The sequence below is a fragment of the Echeneis naucrates genome, chromosome 5 (assembly GCF_900963305.1).
Source record: "Echeneis naucrates chromosome 5, fEcheNa1.1, whole genome shotgun sequence".
Lineage (NCBI taxonomy): Eukaryota > Metazoa > Chordata > Actinopteri > Carangiformes > Echeneidae > Echeneis > Echeneis naucrates.
Genome location: NC_042515.1, coordinates 1,224,698 through 1,252,005, shown reverse-complemented (window position 1 = coordinate 1,252,005; position 27,308 = coordinate 1,224,698). Strand labels below are relative to the sequence as shown.

The window sequence follows — 27,308 nt, the reverse complement described above, 5'->3', positions numbered from 1 at the left end:
CTTCAATCAAGTGAAACTCATCGGTTTTTACAGTGAATCTTAATGGAACAAAGTTGGCTTTGATGAGTCTGCAGAGAAAATGTTTTTAATGTCATCGTTGGTAACGATGCCGTTTGGTCCCTGTGGAGCTGCTCTTTAAGGCCACAGAGAATTAGCTCTGTTCCTGTAAGTGTTGACTTCAAACCTGATAAAACATGATGAACCTGCTGAGAATAAACTTCAGGAACAAAGCTCATCTGGGAAATTATCTCTGTTCACAAAGTTCAGTAAAAAGGTTTTCAGTGAACAAAACAACCAGCTCCTCATCTTCACTTCAGAAGACAATATTAATTGAATAATCATGAATTAGATTGATTAATTGAGTTGATCCACTCTCTCTCAACCATTTTTATCCTACTTTGTGCGAAGGTCAGTAAAATGGCCTCAGAGCTTATGTTGGCATTCATCAGTCCTTGTTGGAAAGATCATAAACTCTAACAGGACCCATCATAGAGGCACAGCGGCAGACATTTTGAACGTCATGGATAAAATTACATCACACACATGATGAAAGTTCACTCTTTTATTGCCTTCTGTGCCGTAATACATGGATTCTTACGAAAAATACAAAAAGTAAGGATATTAGAAAATATACAAAAACATAAAGGCGTTCAAATATAAAGGGTATATTTTGTGGTGCTCTTATTTTTTGTTTTTGAGTCATCACATGTGCCACAGTTGAGTTCATATTAATCTACTGACAGACACATTTTAAGAGTTGTTTTTACAGTTATTTGTCAGTCTGTGTATTTCCTGTTGTGATAAGACCAAATGTGGAAAGTGCCGAGTGAAGAACACATTTTTAAAAGGTCATATGTAATGCTGGATATATCCAAACACCTCAATCTACTACAGACCACAGCTTCAGTCAATACTGAATCTTTATACTTCTGGCTTCCCTTTTTTTCCAAACTAGCCCACAAAACCTTCAGGTGTACCATTAAAATTAGTTTTCTGATGAAAACAAGTCTTGATTATTGTATGAAAATGACCCAGTGATAATATCGGCAGTGGTAACAACACTTCATTTCACTAACTCCAGTTCTCTCCTTTCCAACTTTATTATTATTATTATTATTATTTTTTCTACTATTGGTACAAAAAGCTATAAATACATAATATTTAACAAACCGTACAAAACAGATCAAGTATAAACAGGGCAAGAAGAGAAACAGGCCGAAGGTGAGAGACTGAGTGAATTCTAATGTTTCCATCGTACAGTACAGCGATTTACAAACATACCAACAGACCCACAATCCTCTTTGTGCATCTGACTGCACACTTACACAAAAAAAAAAAAAAATATTGTATTTATGTTAATTGTTTACATGTAGGTGTCAGATCCCTGGAGGTGAACCAGGTCCTGGAGAATCAGGATCATGTAAGCTTCATCTGTTTTTTTTTTTCTGTGTTGTATTGACTGCCAGGACAGCGATGGGTGAAAATGGGTGTTGATGTTTGTTTTTTCTTTCTTTTCTTTCTTTTTTTAAGACAAAAAGTACAAATTGGGTCACTTTCATCTATACCAGAAATATCACAAGATTTCAGATAAATGTGGTCCTTATAAATGTGAGGAGCAACAGATATATTGACAAAGATTCTGTTGTCCATTGATGAGAGTTTCCGAACCCCCCCCCCCCCCATCCTCCTCCTCTCCATCCTGTCATTCTTCCTCTGTGACGTCCTGGTCGCTCACCGTGATGACCTCATCACTTCCTGGACAGGAGCTGGTTTTCCAGCTGCTCCAGACGAGCTGTCATCCCCACCAGTGGAGAGCGGATTAAGGACGGATAAAGACACTGATACATGTATGTAAATAACCAACACACACTGACACCACCTGTTTGTTCACACCTGTTTTTGAATCCAGAGGAAACCATATTTGTCCCTAAAATTGATCAATATTGATTTCACTGGCTTTAGCAGATTCAACATTAGTGACACTGACTTCTCTGAGGCCTCAAAAAATTATTTAACTCTGCAGAAAATAAGTTTGGTGTTAAATCTGGTTTTAAGTTTTAGAGAAATGACATTCAACAAATGATTTTGTTCTGATGTCAGCAGAGCGTCATCATTTCCTCCTTTTTTGTGTTGAAGATGTTTAAAAAGGATATGTTTCTGTGTGAGCTGCTCCAGGCTGCTCATGGTTGCCTGCTGGAACTCCACCAGACTCTCACAGGCACAAGGATCCTTCACCTCGATCTCCCCCTGACTCTCCTCTACAGGGGCAGACAGAGGAAAGACAAACACATCAGTCAGGAGCCCTAACCCAAAGGAAGGGGAGGTGAACCTGTGATGATCACCTGTAGAGGAATCTGAAATTCAAAGGTGTGATAAGAAATCAAACAAAACTAACCAACATGAAGGCAATATGCACAGTTAAATGGGATCTGTTATTCACATGTGCAGTATGAAAATCAATTATCCCAATACTGTTGTTTATATACAATGTGTGCAGACATGGAGGTACGCAAACTCCCCACAGGCCCCATGTCCAGGAATCGAACCTGCAACCTTCTTGTTGTAAGGCAACAGTGCTAACCACTGTTTCACTGTGCTGCCCCTGTCCTTTTTAACGTGTTCCTTTCTCCACCTGTCATGTTGTGTTTCTGTCAGTAGATGGAGCCAAACAACACTTCATCAAGTCACAGCCTGTCAGTGGATCAGGGACAGTCCAGGTTTGTTTCAGTCTGATTGTGACTCATGTCTGTGGAATTGAACTTCTGGGGCCTTCTGGGGCTTAAACGTGAAAGAATGAATGTAACCGGTGAAATGTGTAGATGTTTCGTCCTCTTTGTGTTTCCTGTTGTGTTGTGTCCTTCGGTGCGGCCCAGAGTGTTGTACCTGGACAGACGTTGAGTTTGAGGTTCTCAGCGATGGTGCTGATGGCAGTGAAGTCGGTGGTGTAATAGAAATGTTTCTCCACCGGCTCTGATGCGATTTCACGGAGCTCGTCCTCTACAGCTTTTCCGACGCCCACAGCGTACATGGTGATACCTGCACACGAGCACACATCACAAACGTGCACTTCCTGTCTGTATTAAACCTGGTTGGCTCTCACACTGGTCCAGTCTTACCGGCCTCTTTGGCCTTCTTGGCATACTCGGTGATGTCGTCCTGCGAGCGTCCGTCAGTGAAGACCAGCCCGATTCGGGGGATGTTGCGGCTGGTGGGACGAGCGCCCTCAGCCTCTGAGAAACTGTTCTCCAGCATATGTTTCAGAGCCAGGCCGGTCATGGTGCCTTTCTCCATGTAATCAACCTGGACAGGGACATGAACAGGACCGGGACCTCAGTGGATGAAGACTCATGACGTGGTGAGGATGTCTGATTTGCTACTGAAATCAACTATTGTCTTGGTTAAATCACATGTCCCTTAAATTTGATGGAACCGTCCTCTGAACATTTTTAAAATTAATTTATAAATTAATATTATTGCCGTCATTATTTTTTTTTCTCACTGGCAGCTGAGACATCTCCTATTAAAACACAAATGAACTGAATATGATGTATGAGAAACACACAACTTCACCTTCATGACTGCAGCTTTGATCTCATCAGCAGAGTGATACATGTTGAGGGGGAACTCGGTCCTGACTCGGCTGGAGTACTGGACCAGACCAACTCTGGTACCGTGGGCAGAGATATCCAGGGAGTCCACCACCTGAGGGACAGGAGGAGGGACAGGAGGAGGGACACTTCATGTTGTTCATGAAAAGGCCTTTTTAATGACAAAACTCAAAATTCATTCTGTTTTATCAAAGTTTCACCTGGTTGACAAACTTCTTGACCAGCTCAAAGTTCTGAGGGCGAACGCTCTTGGAGCCGTCAATCAGAAGCACCAAGTCAATGTTGGCAGATTTACAAGCTGAAGACAGACAAATGAAAAGGTGTGTTGACAACAAAGGTCAGACTGAGGTCAGTTAGCCAGAGCTGGCTGCACATTCACACAGGAGCCTCTGTGGACATAAGACTGGTTACTGATCTGGTCTGATCGGATCTCACCACCGTCAAACTGGCCGTCAGAACAGATTACCCCCCCATACCTGGGACCTAAATCCACATCCCTAATCTACAGCCTTCCTCCTTCATCCCTGACCAGCAGGACCTCGGGGGCATCTGAGTCTCCGTCAGTTTAAGATCTGCTGCTCCAGTTTATTTTATTGATTGTGACTGATGAGATCGTCTGAGATCCACCCGATCTTTATGTATATTTTACAGATAACTGCCGGCTGGACTCACTGCCGCAGCTCTTGCCGTCATCCTGCAGGAGTTGTCCCTCTGGACAGACGCAGTAGAACGATCCTGGAGTGCTCACACACTGATGCTCACAGCCGTGCTCCACTGTGTTACACATATCCACGTCTGCAAAAACACACAGGTTCACATCTTAATTACACACAGACACACACACGTGCTGAACAGCTCTGGGAACAAACCACAGGATGTTTACATGAAGGTTGAGCAAAGTTTCAGGAACTGGGATTTGGCAAAAAGTGTTTATTTCCATTTTACCTCAGAAAATGTTGACTCTGGATTAAAAAAAGTTTTGATCTTTTCAAACTTGAGACAGTTTTTGTGTAGATCTAAAAACAGTAATGTGTGTGTCCGTGTGAGATTCACTGACTTGTGCAGGTCTTCTTGTCTTTGTTGAGTTTGAATCCTTTGTTACAGTCGCAGGTGAAGACGCCCGGTGCGCTGATACAAATCTGTTGACAGTCGTGTTTCCCTTCAGCACACAGGTCAACAGCTAAAGAACACACACACGCAATTATTTCTTATTTGTTTTGAGTGATGTTGTGGGACGTTGTTTGTGTTTGTCTTCAAACAGGAGTGTGAATGAAGTGACATTTTCTGACAGTTAATTCCACTCTTCACTATTTTTAAATAAAAAAAAAAAAAAATTTTGGACATTGACAGCACGACAGAGAAGCTGCAGAAGAAGCATCCAAGACACTGACAATACCGATTGATGATCAGAGCAATCACTGACTCAGCTGATGGAGCGGATGAGATCAGGCTGCAGGAGGTGTGTGTGTGTGTGTGTACACCTCTGTGTGAGACTAACGTGTGCAGGTCTTCTTGTCCTCATTCAGTGTGTATCCTTCGCTGCAGTCGCAGGTGAAGACGCCTGGTGCGCTGACACAGATTTGTTCACAGTCATGTTTCCCCTCAGTGCACAGGTCAATGGCTAAATAACACACAGACATTTTCACTTAGTGTGTTTTGATGTCAAAGGAGAGGAAACTGTATGAAAATATTATTTTAATTTAAGCTTTACATTTTGTAATTGTTAGATCTCTATTCTGCCAACCAATTTTTTGTCATTTTTAAAACAATCTCCACATATTCAGAATCAGATGATTCTATCTGTGACTCACTAAAGCTCCGAAAACAAATGAAAACTTTTTTTCCCCATATACAAGATAAAAACTGTAAAGCAGAATAACCAAAGGAAAGTTCCTCTTGTGTGTTTGGGTCGTTCTAGAGCTGATCTGAAACTGCTATCTTTATCTGATCAGGAGTTCTGTCAACACAATAAACGCTCAAACACACAGGACTGATCCAGAGACTTTGGATATACAAGCAGCTGACAGCGATTATAAGTCGCTGTGATTCAGAAGTGTATTATTTTGTTTGTAACCTGTAAAAGTTGTAAACCAGGTGTTTTCAGAAAGTCAAAAACATCTGAATCTGCAGCAGCATAATAATATGTTATTTTAAATGCCTGTCTTTAAACGGTGTGTCTGTGGAATTTGGGTTAAATAGACAACACCATTACACGTTGTGTTGCTTGTGCTCTGAAGTGATCTGCACGCCTTCAGGGGGCGGAGCCAGTGTGTGCTTGTAAATTGTCTCCATTTCAGTTTTCTGTCAACATGATCAAAACTGCAGCTTTTGCCATGCCTCTGCCTGTGATTGTTTGCGTTTTTGCTGCACACATGAAAATTGGTTGCACACAATGCATTTGTTTGAATTCATCAGGTGAAGAGTGTTCAGGCCTCGGTGGGTTGAAGCTTCTTCACCTGATGAACACCTTGTTAGTTGTCTCCGGTCTGCATCACTCACCTTGGCAGGTCTTGCTGTCGTCCAGGAGCCTGTATCCCTCGTTACAGCGGCAGTGGTAACCACTGAGCACACTCACGCACTCGTGATCACAACTGTGGTTGCCAAACGAACAGTAGTTGATCACTGAGGGGAGGAAAGCAGCGAGGCTGTCAACTGTAGAGCGAAGATTGTTTCTATGTTCCCTCTGACCTTTTATTCTGAAAATCTGCTTCCTTCCAGTAAAGTAGCTCTTCAAACTGTTCAGAAGTTAAAGGTACTTTTTAAAAAGCAACCCTTATGTTGTTCAGCTCAGGAGTAAAAGTTTCATTCAGCAGAGGAACATAGAACAATCCCAGCATCATGAAGCAGCAGACACAGAGCAGTGAACATCAGGAGGTCACGTGGACGCACCTGACTGTTCATTCAGTGAATTTGTGTTTTCACAGGTGAAACTAACTTGAACAGGTTTTCTTGTCGTCGTTCAGTTTGTATCCTTTTTTGCAGTCACAGGTGAAGGAACCAGGAGAGCTGATGCAGATTTGTTCACAGTCGTGTTTCCCCTCAACACACAGGTCGATGGCTGAACACACACACACACACACACATTCATTTTTATATAATCATCTAAAACTCTGCCTGGATATATTTAACTTTTACCATCCGTTCTCCCTGTCTGACTATACTTTCCCTTCTGTATATTCTGCACCTTGATCACTGTCACAGTTAACATCCTGTTTATGTGATTTTTGTCACCTGCACATGTTTTGCCGTCGTTGTTGAGCGTGTATCCGGGCAGACAGAGACAGTGGAAGGAGCTCGGAGAGCTCTCACAGATGTGTTCGCAGCCGTGAGCCGTTTCCAGACACAGATCCACACCTGCAAAGGAGGACAGGTCATGTAAGGCCAACCTGGATCAGGATTATCAAAAATTAAGGCCACCAACATCAATACAGTGTTTTCTCTTAGGCTAATGCTCTATTGGCAGCTAACAGTTTAGTCCCTCGTATAGTTTTTTAAGACTTCTTTCTCTAGCTGAGCAAAGAGACTTTCTGTCGAGAATAAAACCAGTTTGAGGATATGTTTTACACTTTGGAGATTTGAGTCAGTTATGAGAAGTATCAAGTTCTGTGTGGTTAGACAGACTTGGTGTTTTTTTTTTTCTTTCTTTATTTTTATTATTATTATTTATTTATTTTTTTTTTTTTTCATTCTGGCTAGACATTAATAGTCTTTTAATAATAGAGAATCTAGCGTTTCCCAGGTTGTACAGACTTGGTTGCAGGTTTTTATTTGTCTTGTGATGAAGTGACTTTAAATAGAAATAATACGTCTGTGGTGAAAGATGTTGAGGTTTTAATGGTCATCTCGTACTGCAGGTATTTTATAAACTTTGTTTTTGTTCTGCCTTCACCCAAAACTTTGGAGAAGAAATAATGTAATGAAAGCTGAGATTGTACATCTCAACTAAACCAAATGAAAATAACATGGGCTGCTTGTATTTTACTTTTAAGAGCCAGCCGTGTTTTTAAAACTCCTGCTCGGCACTTTAAAACATGGCTGTAAATGGTTTTTGCGGCGACACCAATTAAAATGTCAAACATACACTTTGGATTTCATAGACAGTGAGGTCATTTCCTTTTTCCCAGCAGCCTTACCACAGAGCTTGTCCTGGAACTGGAGTCCAAACTGGTGGATGAGGTCGAATGACTCTACCAGGAAGACGTGATCTTCGAATGGCGGGGACGCCATGGCTCTCAGTGATGTCATATCCGCTCTGGCTACTCCCACGGCGTAGATCTCAATGCCTTTATCTCTGGCCTCAGCTGCCACCTCGGCCACGCGGTCCTGAGGACGCCCGTCGGTCACGATAACTGCCACGTTGGGGACCTGAAGGGAAAGTACCAGACCACTTCATGTAAAAAAAAAACAAAAAAAAAAAACATAACATAACACTTCTAGAGTGAAATGATTGCATTGTTGTGTACTAAGGTGGAGCTAATGGGATGGTGTGCCCTGTAGGACCTTTGGCCGGTCTCCCTCCTCTGCACTGAAGGCCATGTTCATCATGTATTTGATGGCGAGTCCAGTCATGGTGCCTTGGGCGAGGGGGATGATCTGGTTAATGCCTTTGACCATGGCGTCCAGGTTGCTGTGTGTCTTCAGAGAGAACTCACTGCGGACCTGCAGAGTGGGCAGAAAGTGTTGAGGTCCACTCATCATGTTTATCAAAGCAGAGCCAAGAAATATTCAGAAAAGGAAAAATGAAACAAACGGTATGGGCCTTTATCGTCTACCTTTGTGCTGTATGGACCTTTAAACTTGTCTGTTAGATATTTCCATTATGAGTGAAAGCTGCAGAAACTGGACTGACTCACTGCTTAATTTTGACTGAGTACTCATCTGCTCTAAATAGAACCCGTGGTGGAGGATGATGAAGGCCTGGATGTGCAGCCATGTTACCTGGCTGGAGTATTGAACTACTCCCACTCTGGTGGTGTTGGGTCCAATATCCAGGGTGTCCAGGATGTCGATCATGAACTTCCTCATGGTCTCAAACTCGTGTGGCCTAACGCTGCGGGAGCTGTCAATGAGAAAGACCAGATCCACTGGACCAGACTTACATTTCTGTGCAGGATCTGGGATAAAGAAGGAGCAGAAATGGTTAAAAAGAATAAATATATTTGATGTCTACATGAAGTTTGAATCAAATTGTTTGGGTGATGTCACAGTCTCTGATGTCACCCAGGCCATAGAAATCCTGACTCCGCCCCTTACTGCAGGCCAATCCAATAAAGGGACAAAAAGATCACTCACAGAGGCCACACCCTCGACTTACTTTGACACTTTCACAAATTACAACTATAAATGTTTTTATGCTTTTTGTTGAGATGAAGGAAATCTAGAATAACACCAGTCATCTTCTTCAGGTTAGAAACATTAAACGCCCCTGCGGTCAACAGAGCTGCGAAGATGCTGCATGAATAATGAGGCATTTCCTCCTGTCTTCTCTTGGGTGTGTGACTTTCACTAATCTGTGTAGCTTTAATATTCTCCATGACTTCAGCCGCTCACGCTGCCTGTTTTCGTCTTGAATCTCCACCGTCTCTGGGCTCAGAAGCAGCAGACTGAGGTATGAGGTGAGCTGTGTAACTTTATAACTTGGGAAAGAATAGTCTGATCGGTGAACGTCCAGAATCTCCTCACATGGGCCGAAGGCCAGGAGTCTGAGCAGAGGTGGTGGGGGATTGTTGTGGGTCTTTAGTTTCAGACAGACATGAGCAGTGACTGGTTTCATAGTCTGCTCATATAAATCAGATCAGCTGCAGAAAACAGCATCCAAGCTACAGGGCTGGTACATTCACTTTAAAGGTTCTGTAGAGGAGCTTTAACAATAATGCACAAACGACTGTGAAGGAGCGGACTTTGGTTTAGTGTGTACACAGCATTCGGGTCAAAAGAACCTGCAGGAATTTATTCAGCCAAGCTTCTTGTACATTATTGATATTTTTACTGGCCTTTCTTCTTTCACGTGAGGGAGGATGAATGTGGAGGATCGTGGTTAACAAAGCTTAATTAGGATTATCTCAGAGTGAAATGATCATTCACTGAGCTGGATCACAGGTGGAGAAGTTCAGAGTTGATTTTGTTTGTTTTTACAGGTCTGTCTCTTATTCTGAGAAATTATTAAAAAAAATACAGAGAAGACAGTCTATTTATGTTTCCATTTCAAGAAGGCAATTTTGACCCTAATGAACGCAGCGCCTTAAAACAGTCTTTCTTTTGTCTGAAACATCGTTGGCAGACTGACCTGCTTTTGGCCTGGCGGCGGTGAGGACAGCCAAGGTCAGCAGAATAAATCCACCCGGAGCACTGAACCGTCTCATCTTCATCCTGATGATACCGATCTACCAGACGGCTGATCACAGCTGGACTCGGCTGGAACTGGATTAAACTGTGAGTGGGAGGGTGGAGGGAAAGGGGCAGAAATACCAACAAGGTTACATGAGGGAGAGTTTTGGGGCTCCTTAATAAGACTTAGTTATTCAGCTGTTAGATTTGATTCCAGAGACATTTTTTGTTTTGTTTTAAAACAGAAGAAACACTGAAAGCCATCGATGGTCTTGAAAACAAGCAGCAACTTTTAAAAAAAAAAATAAATAAAAATCTGAGCTGCTCTGGGACAGTCTGTCAGTCTTACAGTAGCCACACCGTCTAATACAGCTCCTGCTTTATGGATTTATGGATCTATTTTGTAAACAGTCTGTAGAGACAGAAAACACATAATCTAAAATATCTGAGATCCGTGCTGAAGATCGGAGTGTGTGTGAGTGTTCAGTGGTCATGATGGCAATGATGAGCGTGTCTGTTGGAGTGGGAAATTCCAGTCCTGCCCCGTCGTAAAATACTTGGCTCCAAACACCTGGATCAGGTGCTTGGCAGTTTCTGCTAATAGCCGACTGTTAAACACACACAGTTCCTGATCCGCCTCAGTCGGTCAGCATCCCTGAAGTCCTTCAGCAGCACAGTGATAATCAGCATGTCTGAGAGCTCTGTAAATTCAAACAGGCATGAAGACCACCTCTCCCTTTGGTCCACAGAGACAGGTCCTTCGGGGGCTTATCTCTGTCTGACAGGAAGCCGGATTCTGTGGTCCAGGATCAGGTCTGAGCTCTGACTCAACACATAAAAGGGCTCTTTTCTCTGCTTGTTGTCTTCCTTCCATCTTTGCCCACTCTCTCTGATCCCTTGCCCGTGTTTTTAGGAACATCCCTGTGATGGTGCAAAGGTCAGTCAAACATTTGGAGCTCCTAATTCTTTTCACATTTTCAAGAATCCTTTGCAGCAGTGACTTCACTGTCCGCAGCCTGATCAACAGTCCAAGTCCTGTGTGACCGTCTGTCATCTGCCAGCTCCCGATTCATTCTAGTTATTTATTCCTTAATCTTTCACTTTCTTGAGAAATTCTTCATCTTCTTGAATTCTAATGGTGTGAAAAACCAAGATGGCCGACAGACTGATAGGTGACGTCAGTGAGGTCATAATGACCTGCTGACGGACGACCAATCAACTCTAACCCTCTTCATCAGAGGACAAAGAGAGAAAAGGATGACGTGAAAGCAAACACACTGAATATATCAGCTCTTTCAGTTTGGTGTGTGTGTGTGTGGTGGGGGAGGGACAAAGACTCCTCAGTCTAACGTTCTGTGGCCCCCAAAGCCCTTCCTGTCTCCTCATGTCCACCAACTGACAGTCTACGGCAATCCAGCACACACACACACTCACTGCTCCCCCACAGACCAATATATGTTCTAAAATTACCCACAAAGAGAATCATTCAGCTCCGATCAAATATTTTCTTGTAAAACGACCCACTGACTCGGATTCTGGACTCGGCCGCTTCTTGTCTTGGCCGTGAGTTTGTCAAATATGGAACTGAAGATCCTCAGTTCACATTTACAAGTAAAAACTGTGTCTGCTCTGTTGTCTTCTCTCTAGATCTAACCAACGAGTAATGAGCTGAGTGACCTTTTTACTTCTGACCTGAGAGAAAATCTGCAGATCTAAAGAATGTATGTGTTAACAGAGCTGCCTGTTAGAAAGGAGTCAAAGAGCAGCAGCGGCTGTTTACGTTGGCACAGACGTGAGATTAACGTGACGAATGGAACAGTGGCTGTTTCGTGAAAGGCCTTTTCAAATCCCAACTGTGAAAAAAAACTAACTGATGGATTTCCTCCCATCTGATTTGTGGTGGAGCAGAATGTCAGCAGGGTGAAAGGTCAAACTAAAAATCAGCTCCATCACAACACTCCAGCTACTGTTGCTCCTGAACCAGGAGGAAACTGCAAACCAGATGCACTTTGACAGTGTTAACCCTCATCAGGTGTCCTAGCACAGCAACATGCGTCCACTTTCTCCTCTGTATCAAGCAGCTTTTTAAAAATGCTTCAGTTTGAGCTCAGTTTAACCTTTAATGATCCTCATTATTATGAAAAAGCTGTAAATCAAAGATCCTCATTTGGTGGATACCACAATAATCCAGGATATTTCCAAAGACTTCTGGATTTGTTCTTTAAGCAGTTTTTCTCGTATATTCTGACAAAGGTTTGTCTGAATCATCCAGTGCTCAGAAGATCGGGAAAGGGAGAGACTGTTGTCAGTTTTTGGCGTCTCGGCAGTGACGACACTTCTGTTTGTATTAAAGGAGGCCTGGAGTTTCTGTTAGTGCTGCCCTCTAGGGAAGGCGGCATGTTAAGGCTTTTTCCAGATTTCCTCTGAAATGGCTCCGGATGTTCAGTCGTTGAGCTGCAGCATCTGCGCAAGAAATCAGAGCGTCCGGCTGCTTCAGCAGCATAACGACAGGTGAGGAGCAGCAATTCATCTGACATATCAACTTAATCCAGAGTTGGTTCAATGATTTTTCTGATTATCAATTAACACTTTATTTAGTATTTCATTAAATCAAAATGTGGCTTGTCTGTCTGTCTGCTCTGTCTGGTTTTCGGGACCACAAATGGTTTTCATTTCTGCTTGCTTGAGTTTGACTGACAAAATATTGTTCCTCTGCCGTAAAAGGAAATCTGAACAGATGTCGACATTGATCGGCGCTGATAATAAACTATGGGAGCTGCAGTGATACCAGATATGCGTTTTTGGAAAAGTCGCCTACACTATGATTTTGTGTTGCTGCTGACTGCTGTTTGTTTTCAGCAGCGTCCTGCAGCACACGTCGGCTCAGAGATGAAGGTGCTTGAAGGGAAACGGCCTTAACCTAGAATCAAGAACCTGACAGAGAACAGAGGTGAGCGGATTGAAACCACTGAAGTTGTCTTTATTCTGTCAACACAATAAACTCACACCACCTTCAGAAACAGAAACATACAGGACTGATCCAGAGACTCTGACTGGCTGTCACATCACCCACCGGAGCCAATAGGAGTGTCTAATGTAACAAGGTGACTCTCGACGTCACTATCAAAGATGGAGGATGAGAATGGAAGTAACTGCAGTTCCCTTGGTATTAATATTAATATTAATATTAACTGATAGTTTATTAATTTTACTTTTATTTTTGTTTGTATTATTATGTCATATCACATTGAATTTGTTTAATCATAAATGGATTTTACTCCATGAAAAATATTCCTTTTGTGATCATTTGAATGTTCAAAGTGGGACAATGTGTTTAAAATACAATACATTGTATTATCAGGCATTGTGTCTGTTTGGAACCAAATCAAATTGTCACATAAATAAAACTGAAGTCTCCTTGTTTTCTGCTGAGAAAGAGTTTTTCTTTCAATGATTCACTGTCAATAAGTTTGTTTTTTACTAATGTAAAATTATCTTTATAAGTAATAACATGGCACCTTGTTAACCTGAATGAAAACAATAACTTTGTGTTTTAGATGGATCAGATAAACTGGTGTTTCAATGTTTAAAAAACGGGGTGTGTTTACTGAAGAGGAAGGTGTGTGTGAGAAACCTGCAGGTGATTATCTGCTTATCCACACACACAACAGGACCAGTGGTCAGATAACAGATCTGGAACGGAGTACAAACACAAACGTTTTGCAGAGCAGCCTGTTACTGTAGATCGACTGTATGCTGCATCAGCTCTGAGCTCTGCTGAAGGTGAATGACTGACTGATGGACGAAGTGTTTTAACTGAACTTTAAACTGAGCTAACTGCACTGTTACAGAATCTGAATCATCTGGATGGAGACTGAAGCTGCAGAATGAGAAGAAGATCTAGAAGATTTTAACCAACAAGCTACGGAACCAGTTCAGGTCAGTTCAACTGACCACGGTAACAGATTATTATTATTATCTGATATTGATTGTTTTTTCTGTTGTCAGACTGTAAGTGAGCTGAGTTTAATTCATAGTCTGAAGAGGTATCAAGTCCAGTTTAGATTCTGGGCGGATTAATCCAGGAAGATTATCAGTTGCCTTTAGGGTGAGTTTGTAAAACAGCTGGAGAACATCTGATCTCAACAGACCATCAACCAGCCTGATGCTGGTTTGGTGCTGGACTCTGGAAACTTGCTCTTTGTTTCAGTCACAAAGGGCCCTTCAGATTTAACAGCAGTGATCTGCACTGCTGTGAAAACAGCGACCATGGACCTGAGAGACGCCCCCTCCTAAAATCAGCTGACCCCCCCTGACATGGATGAGACTGACTTCATGAGCGAAGACAGGGAAGGTGAGCAGAGGGCGGTTTTGTTGAGCACTGACAGATTCCTGAGGTCAGTTTAACAGAAACAGTTCTCAGAATCTGCTCTGTTCTGTGATTCTTCACTGACAAAGATGACATGAAGAGTGAAATAAAGTTAAATAAAGATATGACTCACAACCAAAGACTTTATGAAAGTGGACGTAGACTCAGTCTGGTCTGAGTGCAGCCAGTTTTCATGGTCTCTAGTTTCTTCAATGAAACATGTTCATTTTTTTAAATGAAGCTCCATTTAGAGGGAAACAGCCCTGGAAGGATGGGAGGGGTTAGGGGGCGGGGCTTCTGACTGACAGACTGGACCATCCTATCAGGATAGAGTACAGAGCAGGTCCAGCCTGAGACATGAGGCAAACATTTTATAATCCCTGTTCGCTGAATAAACGCTAAACAAACAAATGTACTCAAATTACACCTCATTAAAAAGGATGAATTCTCCCACACTCCTCTGTGTCATCGTGCTGTACAAGCTTTGAATTCAGAAACAGACTTTCTGATTTTGTTCTTTCAAACAGACTGGGACAAAAACAGTACGGAATAAATGACGCTGTAAAAACAACTTTGTTCAACATTTCACATCTCAGCCTCGGCTCAGTTGTATCTTATTCTCCACATTCTCTCGTCTGACTCGCGACCCCTGGTGTCCATCCCACGACCTCCAGTCAGGGTCGTGACCCTCAGGTTGAGCAGCAGTGACAGCTGACAGATATTTGACCTGAACTTTCCTGGTTCAAAGTCTCAGTTCGGTGGAGGGAGGATGACGAGAAGCACTTCCAATTTATGATGAGCATCAGCTGTGCCTTAGACCTACCTTTAGACCACCTGGACCCTGAAACCTGTAGACCACCTGGACCTTTAAACCTTTAGACCACCTGGACCCTGAAACCTGTAGACCACCTGGACCTTTAAACCTTTAGACCACCTGGACCCTGAAACCTGTAGACCACCTGGACCTTTAAACCTTTAGACCACCTGGACCTTTAAACCTTTAGACCACCTGGACCCTGAAACCTGTAGACCACCTGGACCTTTAAACCTTTAGAGCACCTGGACCTTTAGACCACCTGGACCTTTAGAGCTTTAGACCCCCTGGACCTTTAGAGCTTTAGACCCCCTGGACCTTTAGAGCTTTAGACCCCCTGGACCTTTAAACCTTTAGACCACCTGGACCCTGAAACCTGTAGACCACCTGGACCTTTAAACCTTTAGACCACCTGGACCCTGAAACCTGTAGACCACCTGGACCTTTAAACCTTTAGACCACCTGGACCCTGAAACCTGTAGACCACCTGGACCTTTAAACCTTTAGACCACCTGGACCCTGAAACCTGTAGACCACCTGGACCTTTAAACCTTTAGACCACCTGGACCCTGAAACCTGTAGACCACCTGGACCTTTAAACCTTTAGACCACCTGGACCTTTAGACCTTTAGAGCACCTGGACCTTTAGACCTTTAGACCTTTAGAGCACCTGGACCTTTAGACCTTTAGACCTTTAGACCACCTGGACCTTTAGACCTTTAGACCACCTGGACCTTTAGACCTTTAGACCCCCTGGACCTTTAGACCTTTAGACCCCCTGGACCTTTAAATAAACCCTCTCTTGCTCAGACACACGGACGTGACTCTGTCGGACAGTCATGCTCTACCAAACCTCTGTCAACAAGAAGTGTGTGGTGCTGCCAAACGTTTGGACCGCTGGCTGACCAGCTGGTCGGAACGAGCCGAAGGAAGGAGCTGTTTCTGTCCCACAGATGTTTTAGGCCGTGCATCACTTTGGTCCAGGATTGAATATCTCAACAACTGTTGGCATGTTAGACATTTACCCCCCCACTTCCTCTGATGACACCACCATTCATTTACTCATTAACAGTCACTTCATGATGATGATGATGATGATGGCCGTCTCCTGGACTCCTAATACATTCTTGCTCACCCGAGCTGTTTCCACCTCTGTGATCTCTTTACTTTGAGCCACCATCAGGACAAAATTAAATTCATCGACAAACATCTGAAAATTCAGAGGTAGCTCATCATTCGTCCATCGTCTTAGTTTTTTCAAACCAGAAGAAGCCAGATTTGGAGGAGAAGGTGGATCTGACCTGCTCTGGACTCTCTCCTGACTGTGGTGGTCCTGTATCTGGTTCGGGTTTTGACAGACTGAACAGTGAAGGTCTTGTTAGCAGCTTCAGATTGGAACCAGATGTGGACTCTGCTGGATTCTGCTCCTGTTGTAGTTTCCTGACTGACTGTTTCCAATCAGTAGACCTCATTAAGGTCTCAGTATCTAAATTAAACTCAAATCTAATTAGAATGAAACATTAAATTTGATCCGTTCAGAGTTTTGAACTGAAAATTGAACCCGTTTGTCTTCAGAGATCTGGATCACCAAATGGGTCCCGGCTCTGAGCCCAGAGCTCTGGACTGAACCGGTCTGTCCTGACCGTCTCCTCCAGAGAGCCTGAGTGAACCCACCGTTCTGTCCATCAGAGGATGGACAGCTGACTGGAGGAATGACCAACAGGTCCAGATCTCTCTGGACCTCCGTGTTCCTCTGAGCTTTGATTTAATGTTTCATGATAAAATGTCCAACAGTCTGTTTTTAGATTTCATCTGAACTCAAAGGAAAGACAGAACCGGACCGAGTCTGTGCTCTTTAACTCTGATGCTTTCCTTCTGATCCTGTCAGACCACCGGACCCGACCCCCCCAGGCCGACCCGGCTCCGCTGTACCCCCCCGGCCTGTCCCCAGACCCGGTCAGCCCTCTCACTCACCTGGGGACGCTGCTGGCCGGACACGACGCTCCGAGGACCGGGGACGGATGGCACGGGTAAGGTCCAAACACACTGTCCCGGGTCTGATCCCGAACCGAGCAGGGCGGCAGGTCTCCGGTCTCCGGTGTCTGGTCTTTGTGTCTCCGGTCTCCGGTCTTTGTGTCTTTGGTCTCTGGTCTTTGTGTCTTTGGTCTCTGGTCTTTGTGTCTCCGGTCTCTGGTCTTTGTGTCTCCGGTCTTTGAGTCTTTGGTCTCCGGTCTCCGGTCTCTCCTCCTCCTCCTGTCGGTCTGGACTGAGGAGGCGGATGATGGAGTGAAGGTATTAAAGGTCCAGCAGGACTTGGACAGACCCCTCCCCCGGTCTGTGGAGTCCAGGAGAGGAGGACTGAGCTGGGCTGCCGACCGGCCCTTAGAATACGGGACCGTCCCGAATTAGGACCCCCAGAGACTGGATCCTGATGGGACAGATGAGGGACCGGCTGGGTCCATGATGGGAGACTTTATTACAGCAGACTGAACAGCTTCTTATCGACCAATGAGACAGCTGGGTCACTATGGAGACCGGAACTCTCGTTCCTATTGGTTCTCTCTGAACAATAAAAGCTATCACCTGTTGCTATGGTGAGGTGCTATGACGACGCCACTTCTAGAGCCACTGTTATTGGTTGTCTTTATATTTCATGTGCTAATTAGCCAGGACCTGGACTCAGGCTCTGGTCGGCCCCACTGTACTGAAGTCTATGGGAAAATGTCCCCCCTCCTCCCTGATGAGTTTTTGGTCTCAGTCTGAAATGCAACATGATGTTCATTTAGAGGGAAAGGGGAGGGGTTAGGGGCGGGGCTACTGTGTGACTGACAGACTGAAACACCCAATCAGGAGAGACCACAAAGTAGGTCAGATCCACTTTCTCTTCCAAATCTGGTTTCTGCTGGTTAAAAAAAACCAAAATGGCCGACAGATTTCAACATGAAGTGCTCAGCTCCCAAACTGACGTCTGCTGGTTTGATGAATAGTGAAGGAGCAGCTACAGGAAGTGACCCAATCGACTGTTTTCTGACTTTGTCTTTGGAGATTCTCATGTAAGACAGAGATAAAGAGAAAAGGTTTTCAGGATCTTGAGGCTGAAGGCTGATGTGTCTTTATTTTAAGGACCTTCTCTTACCTAAACTCTGACCTAACAGCCAGCTTGTGGACACTCAGGAAGGTATTTTACTGAACTGACGTTCGCTGACAAACCACGACCGTTGTCGTGACATCGTTCGGACTCTGGACCAGGACTCAACTGCCTGGACCCCCCCCCCTTCTGTGTTACTGCTGTGAAATACCAGAAGGCACACTAACCTTTGACCTTTGAAAAGGGAAGGTCTAATTTAGACCATTGGTGGCACCCTGGTGACTGACCCCACACACACAGACACACACAGGGTCAGTTGGCTCATATGAAGTAAACAGAGCAGGCTGAAGCACTCTCTGTTATATTCTGCTGTGCCGATCACAGAATCAAAACCAGGTCTGCAAAATCATCATGTCATCATTTTATTGCAATTTTATTTTCTCTGTTATTTTTTCTGTTATAATATAAAAATGTGATGTTTGTTGCACCAAACAAGCTTCACATCTGTACATTCTTTTTATAGTTATTTTCGAGTGTATTAAGGAGAGACGCGACACTGACTGGGGAAGAGTCCATCCGTCTGCTCACTCGTGGTTTAGAACTTCGCCATCAGGTCGTCCTGTTCACTCACTTTAAGCACTTTGTGTGGACAAGGAGAGCAAAAAAAATCTGTAAGAGCAGCCGGTGTCAGGTCAAACTGAATTTCCATCAAAAACTAAAGCTTAATGATGCACGTTTCATTCATGTAAAAAGAAATGATGAATCACATGAAACTGGATTTATTCATTGAACATAGGTCAGTCATGTCATTCCTTCAAAGAAAGAGATTTACTTTTTTTCTAAATTAAATAGTTTCTGTTATAATTATAATTATCAGCGAATGAGCTGCTACCTCCAGTCTGTTTATTGTCTGTTAGCCATCTTGTTTTTTTTTTTTAACTAGCTGCAACCAGATTTAGTGAAAGCGGATCTGACCTGTTCTGGACTCTGTCCTGACTGGATGGTTCAGTCTGTCAGTCAGACAGTAGCCCCGCCCCCCTAACCCCTCCCATTTCCCTCTAAATGAACATCATTTAGGGAGGGACATTTTCACATACACTTCAACATAAGGGAGGAGGGACTCTAACCCTAACTTTTGTTATTGTCCTATAACGGATCTTACCTCTATTTTTTTTTTTTTGTGTGTGTTCATCCTTTGTTGTAGTTGTTTTAGTGGTCGTTCGCATCGCTCTGTCTTTTGGTTCCCTCCTCCCTTCATGTCAACAGGCTTCATTATGAGCAGCATTCCAGACCTGAGCGCCGGGGCCGGGGCCGGGGCCGGGGCCGGGGCCCCAGGGCCAAAGCTCCATGTCGGGCTCTTCACGACGTCATAACAGCGCAGAGAAAACTCAGCAGAAGTGACAGCTGCCTTTGTTATCAGAGCTGCACGGGGCCGGTCCTGCTCTGTCGGACAGCTACCTGCCGCTCTGCTGAATATTTAACATCTAATCACACACGAGAGTTTGTTGATTTTGATTCAGCAGGATTGTAATCAGAAACATGAAAAAAACAAGGAAAAAATGTAAATGGAATATTCAAACTAAAGTTTTCAGTAGATTAATGCAGGAGAAAAAAAAATATATAATATTTGAATTTAGTATTATTTATTGAATTTGACTATTTTTGTTTTTTCTTCAGATTTTTTGTATTCAATCAGCTAACAACACCGTTAAAGATAAAATATGAGAAAGGTGCACCAAAACAAATCCGTCTGTGGTTGTTAGGCTTTGATCTGCCTGCTGTTCATTTTGGCCCTGACTCAGATTTAATAAGACTGGAAAGGCCTTTCATTGTATTTGAATGAGGTCAAACTAATGAATGATGGAAACAATAACCGAGTAAATTTGAACAAAAATCAGTTGAAAAGCTCAAATGTTAGCTGGTTTAAGTGTTCACTCTCATGTACACAGGATTGTCGGTCTAAAGGGACACAGACTGACGTCCACTTAGACCACCTTCAGTCATTTGGGGAGTTTCAGCCACAGACTGTTAAAAACTCCGCCATGTTTCACATGTTTGACTGAGCGCCACATTTAGTCAACAGCAGCCCATCACACTTCATCCCAGTTCTTAATCAACAACAGGTCGGCTCAGGGAGAGTGACACGAACTCATGACAACACAACTGAAGTCGCTCTGCTGCTCCATTTGGTTCACGTCTCACATTACTGGATTCTAGTTGGTGTCATCCTCGGCTGTACTTTGCCTTCAGTGCTGATTAGCTCATGTTCACATGTGACTTTTTAGTATTGTGTGTTTCTTTGGTGACCAATTTTTTTTATGCTGTTTTGATTAGTCCTCGTAATCAGCCTCCAGCTGACTCATTGTTTTCTTGACCAATTAGGAGACTGGATTCAGAATTTCAAGGCTGTCAGCTGCTGGGGACGATGAGGGAACCAGGAAGAGAAGCCCACGCAGACCAAAGCATCATGATCCTGCACGCCAAGGTGGCTCAGAAGTCCTACGGCAACGAGAAACGGTTCGATGATTAAAGCTGAGCAGATGTGAATCAGCAGAACAGATTCAGAAACTTTACTCGTCAGTTTAGTGTCTGCTGTCTGAATTCATGTCATATCTGCAGGTTCTTCTGTCCTCCTCCGTGTGTTTACATCAGCGGCCATGGATGGAGGGTCATGCAGGATCATCTGAAAGGTGAAGAAGAAAAAGTGGTTTTAGAGAAAAGCTCCTCATCTCCACAGCTCATGTGTTCTGTTGTTCTGTCCTCTCTCTTCCTGTCGTCCAGCTGCTGGCTTCGGCGACTCTGTATATCGAGTGTGTGGCTACATGTGTCTGGACAACGCCACCCAGTCTCAGACGGACACCTTCAAACTGATCTTTGATCAGCAGCCAAACTCCAAGGTGAGAGTCTGACGTCTTTAAAGTTTTCTCCTGTTAGTTAAACTGTTAGAGAAGGTGGAACGTGTGAATGAAGATCGACCACACTGTCCAAACATGAACCTCAAAGAAGTCACTAAAGATTCAGAAGGTAGAAGCTCAGAAACCAAGGTGGACCAGCTTCTCCTGCACAGACCAGAAACACAATCAGATGGGTGGAGCCAGACTCTCCAGGTCCACGTCATTAAAACCATTTTCAGGTTTTCAAAACAAAAACTTCTTCTCTGCAATAATCCTGAAAACTCGTCGTCATTAAGGCTCAGCTCAGTGTTGGTGTCTCTCTCACTGTCTCTCTCCTTCTCTGTCTCTCTGTCTCTCTCTCTGTCTCTCTCTCCTTCTCTCTCTGTCTCTCTCTCTCTCTCTCTCACTGTCTCTCTCTCTCTCTGTCTCTCTCTCTCTCTCTCTGTCTCTCTCTCTCTGTCCCTCTCTCTCTCTCTCTCTCTCTCTCTCTCTCTCTCTCTCTCTCTCTGTCTCTCTCTCTCTCTCTCTCCCTCTCTCTCTCTCTGTCTCTCTCTCTCTCTCTCTCTCTCTCTCCTCTCTCTCTCTCTCTCTCCCCCTTCTCTCTCTCTCTCTGTCTCTCTCTCTCTCTCCTCTCTCTCTCTCTCTCTCTCTCTCTCTCTCTCTCTTCTCCTTCTCTCTCTGTCTCTCTCTCTCTCTCTCTCACTGTCTCTCTCTCTCTCTCTCTCTCTCTCCTTCTCTCTCTCTCTGTCTCTGCAGCAGATGTTTGCCTGTGCCAAGTCCCTGTTCATCTCCGATCAGGACAAGAGGAAGCATTTCCGCCTCCTGCTGCGGCTCTTCCTGGGCAGCAGACAGGAAGTGGGTTCGTTCCAGAGCAGAATGATCAAAGTGATCTCCAAACCTTCTCAGAAGAGGCAGTCCATGAAGAACGCAGACTGTGAGTCTGTTTCTGTCTGTCTGTCTCCTGTTGTCGCTCCAGCTCAGTTATTTTCATTATTAGATGTTTGTGATCGTCACTGTGAGACGATCCTCAGAGTCTCAGGGAGGTTCGGCCCCCACAATCCACCTGGACCTGAACGAAGGCTTAAGGCTCTTCATCTTTGGCCTCACTTTACAGATGCCAAAGGTTATAGACAGTCCAGGTCCAGGTTTGTAGATGGCTGCCATGTTGTTATGGACATTAATTGTATAAATTTCAGTCTAAATGTTTATAAATTGATTCAATCAGACAGTCACACACATCATCATGCAGGTCAGGTGACATCAGGCTGCTCCAGTCTCTGTGGGAGGCTCTGACCGCTGTGTGTGTGTCTGTGTGTGTGTTCAGTGTGTATCTCCTCGTGTTCCAGGGTAGCTTTGTTCAACCGGTTGCGCTCTCAGACGGTCAGCACTCGGTACCTGTCAGTGGACAGAGGAGCGTTTGTGGCCAGCGCCCGACAGTGGACGGCATTCACCATCACTTTGGGTAAACGTGACATAAATCAGAAAATACAACATTGATCTGGAGCATTTTGGATGTGGTCCAAGTGTTGTGGTCATCGCTGGCATCGAACCTGCGTCCTCCGGTCCCCACACGTCCTCTGACCCCCCAGGCATAAATACAGTCAGTGTTTCCCTCCCACACCGAGACTGAGAGCTTATTTATTCAACACACGGACCTCCCACCGCCAAAACCTCAGTCTGTCTGCTCTGCACAATCACCACACACACACACACACACACACAGACATATATATATATATATGTATACACACACACAGAGACACATTAAATCTTAGTCAACTATATATCAGATAATGAGAAGATAGACAGACAGTGTATGAATATTCATAACAGTTGTGTGTCTGTGTGTGTGTAGTGGAGGAGCAGCGCACTGACCAAGGAGACTTTGTGCTGAGTGAAGGCTTCATCTGTTACGGTTGTGTGGTCCAGTTAGTGTGTACCGACTCTGGACTGACCCTGCCACCCCTGGTAACACACACACTCACACACACACACACACACTCTCTTATGGGCCATAGGTCTACACACCTTTAAGATAAAAACAACCCTGATAGACTCAGTCTTTCTCTCAGTTCACTTCAGTAACGTTGAGGTTTTTACTGCTGCTGCTGATTCTCTGAGAATCACTTTAAATCCCCATGACGGTAAAACACACCCTGCTGAAGTGCCGTTAAGCAAACACGAAACTAAACACCAGACTCCCACCATCTCACAAGTTTCTGGTGTTTAGTGCTGAATGAAATCAGGTGATCTCACTTCCAACAGGAAAATTCTGCCTTCTCTGTGTTTCAATGCTGATGCAGAAAAGGTTGAACTTTCAGACGACAGAGAAAAGGTGCTGCAGCCATGTCACCTGATTATTTCAGTCACACAGTCAGCAGCGATCTCGTATGTCTGACAGATGTGTCTGTTACATAACCTGCTAATTCCTAAACTGCTCTCATTATTCCACCCATCATCCACTTAAACTTCTGCTGAGCCCGACTTCAGCAGAATCCCCCACATTCTGCTGAGCGGACAGTTTCTCTCTCTCAGTCATAACAACGTGGCCCGGTGGGGGAAAGTGAAGGTATAGCTGCTCATTACACCTCTATATGTTTTTATAGTTGGGGCCTGTTTCTGCTGGATTTGTTTGAAGATGGAGGTTTTTCCTCACGTGACGAGCAGGTTGGGTCGGTTGTGGTCGATGTTAAAGGACTGAAGAGGTGAAGGAGGATGTGCAGAGAAAAGCTGCATCAGCTTCTGTGAAAGGACTGACAGGAGTTGTGTGTGTGTGGCGCAGGTTTAGGTGGAGTGCCGTCAGGTCAAAGGGAGACAGCAGGAGTCGGACCACCTCAGTGTCAGTTTAATCTCTGGATCTCTGCCGCTCCGTCTCTGTACATTTTACTTTGTTGGTCGGTCTGTTCCTTCGAGCTGGTCTGTCTTCAAGATCGGCAGTAACTTTTCCAGTCTTTTGTAAGGAGCTCTGTTTAAAGCCTCAGATCCCTGAAAGCAGCTCAGGTCTTTCTGGGTTTGGGTTCTGGTTGGTGACTTTGCTGCACTTTGATCTGGACACAGTGAACATGTCATATTTCAGACATGGAGAAGAACTGCTCCATAAACAAACTGTTGTTCAGACTTGGTTAGTTTGTCTGAGAACAAGTCTGGATGGAACGTCTGACAGCCAACAACAGGAAGCTGCTTCGGAGAGGACAAAGTCCCTCCAGCTGATTTAAGCAGGAAGTTAATCACAGAAATCAGATTTCTGATTGTCCTCATCAGCAGCTTGAATTAACTGAGTAAAATAAAAATGTATCAGGTTTGTTAATAACAGAAGAAAACTGATCAGAAATGAGGTCATGACAAACAAACGTCACCTGCAGCAGGTAAAGACACAGACTTCAGTGAATGGAGACACACAGATAGTCTGAAGGAGGGAGCTGATTATTAAAGAGGAAATTCAGCCTCCAACTTCACCTTCTGTTCTTCTGATTTTCACGTCGTCATCAGCTGCAGTTTGTTTCCTTTAATGGCTAATGTTAGAATGCTAACATGCTAAGCAAAGATGGGGAACTTTGTTCCTGCTGATTGAGCACATTTTAGTTAAAACAATGTTCCTTCCTTTGATAAAGTGATGAATGAATTGATTGATTTGTTAAATGGATTATTGGTTTTGCCAACAGGTGATTCGTAAGGTCAACAAGCAGTACGCCATCTTGGACGTGGACGAGCCGGTTTCTCAGCTTCACAAGTGTGCGTTCCAATTCAGAGACGATCCTCTCACCTTCCTGTGTTTATCTAATGATGCCATCATTCAGTACCAGGTGAGCCGGACACCTGCTGTCCCCCTCCTCCATCTTCCTGCTCCTCCCGTCAAACACCTCTCCATCCTTCCAGGCTGCTTCAAGCACCAGAGACTCCAGCCGGGTCGTCCTGAACGACGGATCCTGCTGGACCATCATCGGAGTGGAAACAGTGGAATTCACCTTTAATCAGGGCATCGCCTGCGTCCAGACTCCAGTCACTCCTTTTCCTGTTATCACCGGGTTAGAGGTGAGTCTCTCTCACACACACACACACACACACACACACAGCCCATGGGTTTGTGTTTCCCAACATTTGGAACTTAAGTCACTGACATTTTGGCAATGTTTTCTAATTTATTTGCTCCGTAGGATCTAAACCTTCAAGGTTTCTGTTCTGGAAAAAATCCAGATTTTCAAATAAAATGAAAAACAAAACAGTTTGACATTTCCACAGAAGAATGAGGAGGTAAAGGAGAAGTTGTTCCTCCGCTGCTTCACTTCAAAAACTCTTGATCACAGCTTTTAGGAGATTAAAGCTGACGTTTGAGATACTCCGGACGAAAAGTTTCTCTTCTGTAAAATGAACTGAGAAAGAAGATCAGAGGAACTGACCTCTGAGCAGCAGAAGTCAGAGTGAAGACATTTCCCAGCCTCCTCCAGCCTGAAGCAGCTGAGAGACTCATTCCTGTCGTTCAGGGTGAAGACAGAAAACTAACGGAGCATCATACAAGTGAACGTTAAAGCAGCAGCACACTGATCACTGCTGTGAACGTTCATCTCTCTTTGCTGTCTGTGTGGGGTTGTGTTTCATGGGACGTCAGCTGATTGGACAGACTGTCTGTGTGTCTCTGCAGGTGAACGGTGGAGGACACGTGGCCATGTTGGAAATCCACGGAGAAAACTTCAGCCCTCATCTCAAAGTCTGGTTTGGCAGCAGCGAAGCTGAGACGATGTTCAAGTGAGTCCCACAGAGCTGACAGACACAGACAGACAAAAATAGTCTGGAGATCGGCCGGTTTGTGGTGACAAACACTTATTATCTAAATCAGTTAACCAGTTTTTTTAGTCTTAAAAGCTGATCTCTTAAATGACTTCTTTTTTTTTTTTTTTTTTCTTGAACAGTCTGAGACTCCTTATTTTTATATCCATGACTCTTTCATACCTTTTGCTCTCATGCTGCTTCACCACAGAGCATCAGCTGCAACAAATCGAAGCTAAGGACTCCTTTAAGTCATAAAATTTTACCTGCATGTCAACATGTTTATGGCGTTTTCATGTGAAATAATTAGGTGGCACCTCCAGACCGAATATCATGCCACCAAACAGTTTGAACACAGATGATTCCTCGTTTGATCCAGATTTCACTGTTTGTTGAGGAATTTCAATAAAACACAGCAGACTTCAGTGATCCTTTCTAAAAGAACGTGTTAACAGATGAGATGATTTGTCCATATGCTCTGAAGGTAGATGTTAAAGGCCTTGAAGTTCATCCTGGTTATCCGAAGAGCTGTCTTCTTTTTGATTAATTGAGTTTGACCGTCGTCCAGTTTCCTGAACCTTCCAGTTCTCCCACCTTAAAGGGGCATGAAGCCCGGTCTACAGGAGCACTCCTCTCCAACAGACCCGAAACAGCTCTGACATCGAAGTCCACCTCAGATCCCACACCTGAAGTGCTGAGACGTCGTATATCAGGCTCTCCTCAGTCAGCAGCTCAGAGGAAAACCATGTTTGTGTAGCCGTCAACCACAATGTGCTGTTTGTGCGAGAAGCTGCAGCCGGTGAGGAACATGATCCCTCTGCAGAGAGGCAGGACGGGCCTCGTTATAAAGAGCCATTCAGACACGATCTGCTTTAATACACTTTACATCTCACTCTGATCAGATCTAATCTGATCTTCTCTCCACGGCCACAGTTTATCACTTTTTAATCTTTTTAATCTTACATAACACCTACCTGGTTACCTTGGATACCTGTCAGTTGGACTCACCTGGTGACTTCCATATTAATTTAATGAAACTAAATGATCTGACTCGTCCAATGAACCGTAACACCAATGGCTGTGACCTTTGACCTGTAGATGTTTCCAGACTGACTGAGCATGGTCACGTTCTGTCTGTCTCCTCAGGTCTCCTAAGTCTCTGCTCTGCGTCGTTCCTGACGTCTCTGTTTTCACCGACGGATGGCGCTGTCTCCGCCGCGTCATCACCGTCCCCCTGTCCCTGCTCCGCTTGGATGGCCTCCTTTATCGCACGTCCTTCAGCTTCACCTACACGCCTGAAGTCCAGCCGTCTGCATCTCTCCGAGGAGCAGGAGGCGGAGGAGGGAAGAGAGAGGGAGGGGCGGGCGGAGGACAAGAGGACGACGTCCTGCTGGAGACCATCCATCAGGAGTTCACCAGAGCCAACTTCCACCTCTTCATGTGA

At 44.4% G+C, this 27,308-nt stretch overlaps 2 protein-coding genes across 3 annotated transcripts; one reads left to right on the top strand and one right to left on the bottom strand.

Annotated features, from left to right (window-relative positions):
* Positions 1–1,691: 1,691 nt before the first annotated feature.
* Positions 1,692–17,229, bottom strand: LOC115043983 (matrilin-4-like). Of its 2 annotated transcripts, XM_029502790.1 has the most exons (17): positions 17,093–17,229; positions 9,895–10,038; positions 8,547–8,722; positions 8,109–8,267; positions 7,742–7,973; positions 6,840–6,962; positions 6,544–6,666; positions 6,108–6,230; positions 5,107–5,229; positions 4,666–4,788; positions 4,281–4,403; positions 3,809–3,906; positions 3,571–3,702; positions 3,117–3,300; positions 2,884–3,036; positions 2,154–2,258; positions 1,749–1,807 (listed from the first exon to the last, which is right to left on the bottom strand). In XM_029502790.1, exons 2-17 carry the CDS (start codon positions 9,974–9,976, stop codon positions 1,749–1,751), a joined length of 2,118 nt encoding a protein of 705 aa, XP_029358650.1. In that variant the 5' UTR covers positions 9,977–10,038; positions 17,093–17,229. The 2 variants fall into 2 exon arrangements, with proteins under 2 accessions (XP_029358651.1, XP_029358650.1); XM_029502791.1 differs by lacking the exon at positions 17,093–17,229 and having other exon boundaries at positions 1,692–1,807; positions 9,895–9,976.
* LOC115043736 (recombining binding protein suppressor of hairless-like protein) lies at positions 14,253–27,308 on the top strand. The gene is made up of 12 exons (XM_029502416.1): positions 14,253–14,289; positions 17,007–17,148; positions 20,589–20,723; positions 20,826–20,896; positions 20,988–21,103; positions 21,860–22,034; positions 22,425–22,562; positions 22,956–23,068; positions 24,763–24,903; positions 24,977–25,132; positions 25,740–25,843; positions 27,011–27,308. Exons 1-12 carry the CDS (start codon positions 14,253–14,255, stop codon positions 27,306–27,308), a joined length of 1,626 nt encoding a protein of 541 aa, XP_029358276.1.

Bases quoted from the DNA above. Each gene is read 5' to 3' on its own strand.
- LOC115043983 (XM_029502790.1), bottom strand. From the start codon at position 9,976: ATGAAGATGAGACGGTTCAGTGCTCCGGGTGGATTTATTCTGCTGACC. The intron at 3,907-4,280 runs GTGAGTCCAGCC...GTCTGTCTTCAG, and splicing joins TGACGGCAAGAGCTGCGGCA to CTTGTAAATCTGCCAACATT. The intron at 3,301-3,570 runs GTGAAGTTGTGT...GTCCCTGTCCAG, and splicing joins TCAAAGCTGCAGTCATGAAG to GTTGATTACATGGAGAAAGG.
- LOC115043736 (XM_029502416.1), top strand. From the start codon at position 14,253: ATGGATGAGACTGACTTCATGAGCGAAGACAGGGAAG. The intron at 20,724-20,825 runs GTTCGATGATTA...TCATATCTGCAG, and splicing joins TCCTACGGCAACGAGAAACG to GTTCTTCTGTCCTCCTCCGT. The intron at 21,104-21,859 runs GTGAGAGTCTGA...TCTCTGCAGCAG, and splicing joins ATCAGCAGCCAAACTCCAAG to ATGTTTGCCTGTGCCAAGTC.